The 2393-nt window shown below is 33.3% G+C and overlaps 1 protein-coding gene across 1 annotated transcript; it reads left to right on the forward strand.

Annotated features, from left to right (window-relative positions):
* Positions 1-1773: 1773 nt before the first annotated feature.
* LOC111032631 (eukaryotic initiation factor 4A-III-like) lies at positions 1774-2389 on the forward strand (the record flags this gene model as incomplete). Its single annotated transcript, XM_022313028.1, has 2 exons — positions 1774-2155; positions 2259-2389. Coding segments are annotated over exons 1-2 (270 nt in total), but the record flags the coding sequence as incomplete, so codon positions are not given.
* Between the last annotated feature and the right edge of the window lie 4 nt (positions 2390-2393).

Below are 2393 nucleotides of genomic sequence, written 5' to 3' on the forward strand. Positions count from 1 at the left end.
TAAATAGTGTCTAGTCTAGGTCTAGTTAGTCACTTTAGAATTAGGTATAATAAGGTTGGTATAATTTCAATTTAAAATAAAACTATGTATGATGGCTACTGATAAGGTTTATCTAATAAAAAAAATGTGTTATTGAGAGAAACTTTACTATACTATTGAAGAGATCCACTTTTTATATATAAAATACAATATGTATGTATGTGTATATATATATTTATTGTAAACGTAAAATATTATTTGTCAGGGCGAGGTGGTGTCCTACCTAATTTTTTTGGTTTCGGCGCCACTGGATTAAGTGATCTGTATTTTCCATACAACTCGCATAATATTAAAACTATTATATTAATTTGTAGTTTATAATTTAGGCAAGTGTTTATTTACGACAGAGTGCGTAAACGATTTTAACTGTAATGACGAATAAAACTAAATTGTCAATGATAAACCACTCGTAAAAAAATTCTAAAAATGTTTAAATACATTTTCATTTTTATTATCCAATTAATTAGTATGGATGATATTATAATTGTATACAAATGATATGAATTAAATAATTTCTCTGCTTTTGTAACAACAGAACAGAAAATAAGGCTGCTCTTCATAAAAAAGAACGAAAATATAGGGAACAGCACAGATGGAAAATAACATTTATTACCTACATACTTTTTTAGCAAAGCCTATATTATATTATATTATATTATATTATTAATATCAAGGCTCGAGACTTATCGCACTTAAAATCATCAAAATAAGTGCTTAGAAACATAATTATAAGCACTTACATAGCATATAAAAAACTTAAATTTAAGCAAAAAAACTTAAAAATCAATAAATTAATCTTTATCTTTATACTTAATACAAAAAAATTGAACATCACTTTTGTGACTTTTCTGAAAAATAAAATGTAAACGATATTTACAAATAGTTGGAAAAAAATTAATTAATTAATTAAGTACTCGACAACGTAGATGAGAATTATTTTTAATTTTAATTCTTTCAAAAACAACTTTGCAGGAGAAAACCATTGAGAAGTAGAAAACTTGATTAAAAATGCAAAAATAATCAGACAAACTGGAAATAAACCTTTTTTTAAAAATTCGCTGAAGAGCAAAACGAAGCACTTTCAAATTTTTAGCTGTACGGGTTGCAACATGACATTTTAAGTCAATCCATAAAAATAAGCAAATGCTTTAAGTCCCGAGCCCTGATTATTATTACGACGACCGAAGCTGGATATACAAAATATTATGTACCGATTGCGTCAGCCTACCAACTACCAAGAGTACCTATCATCGCCGGAAGCTCACGCACGCCGCCAGAAAATTATCTCGCCCGACTAGGCTGGTACCAGATTCGACTAAATACGTGTAAAAAGTAAAAACCGTCAGTCGACCACATCGACAACATTGCTGCTTATCGAATAATTAATAATATAAATAAATAAATAAATTATAGACAATAATATTATTATTTTTTTTTTTTTTTATTGATCTTGAGCCCGGCAACTGTGATCATTATTAGTATTTAGTAGGTATTGTAGGTTTGTATTGATGGTTTATATTGCATATTTTGGGACGGTAGGGGGGAACACGTGTGTGTTTGTTTTTGGTAGTAGTTGCCGTCGACTTCGATGAGCGCCGCTGACATCGGCGCTCGGACAGCGCGCTGCGGTCGATCTACCTACAGTAGTTAATTTAATAGTGTGAGTACTGGGTAGCCCTACTGAAAAAAAACGCCACTGGGGGCGCTAAAATCACCCGCCTAGTTTCGCTGGCCGTACTATAGTACCCTCACTATGTTCTAGAGTTCTAGACACTAGTCTCTTGACCTTCTATTTACTTTGACGCGGTTGACTTCCCTCCGTCCCGTACGCACGCGATCGGTGTTGGTTATCAGAGCGCCTCGCATGTGCGTTGTGCATACGAACTACATTATCAATTATATCTTGTTCTTAGCAGATGACTGATCGCTGATAATTTTTATCCGTGAATACAGTAAGTAAATACTATAACTTACGAAATGGCAGTTAGACGTACACGACTACTGACCGAAGATTTATCGCACGTCGAGTTCGAAACCAGCGAAGATGTCGAAATACTGACGACGTTCGATAATATGAAGCTTCGAGAAGACTTGATTCGTGTGATATACTCATACGGTAAGTGACTCGTTACCAGTCGGCAGTCATGGTCATTGCACATTAACATTGTAATGTAATACTTTTGTTATGTTTCTATATTTATTGAATTGTGTGTTTATAGGTTTTGAACGTCCATCAACTATCCAACAAAGAGCCATCAAACCAATTATCAAGGGGCGCGATGTCATTGCTCAGGCTCAGTCAGGAACTGGTAAAACGGCAACATTTTCTATTGCAATGTTACAATCTATAGACA

This window comes from Myzus persicae, unplaced genomic scaffold (assembly GCF_001856785.1).
Source record: "Myzus persicae strain clone G006 unplaced genomic scaffold, MPER_G0061.0, whole genome shotgun sequence".
NCBI lineage: Eukaryota > Metazoa > Arthropoda > Insecta > Hemiptera > Aphididae > Myzus > Myzus persicae.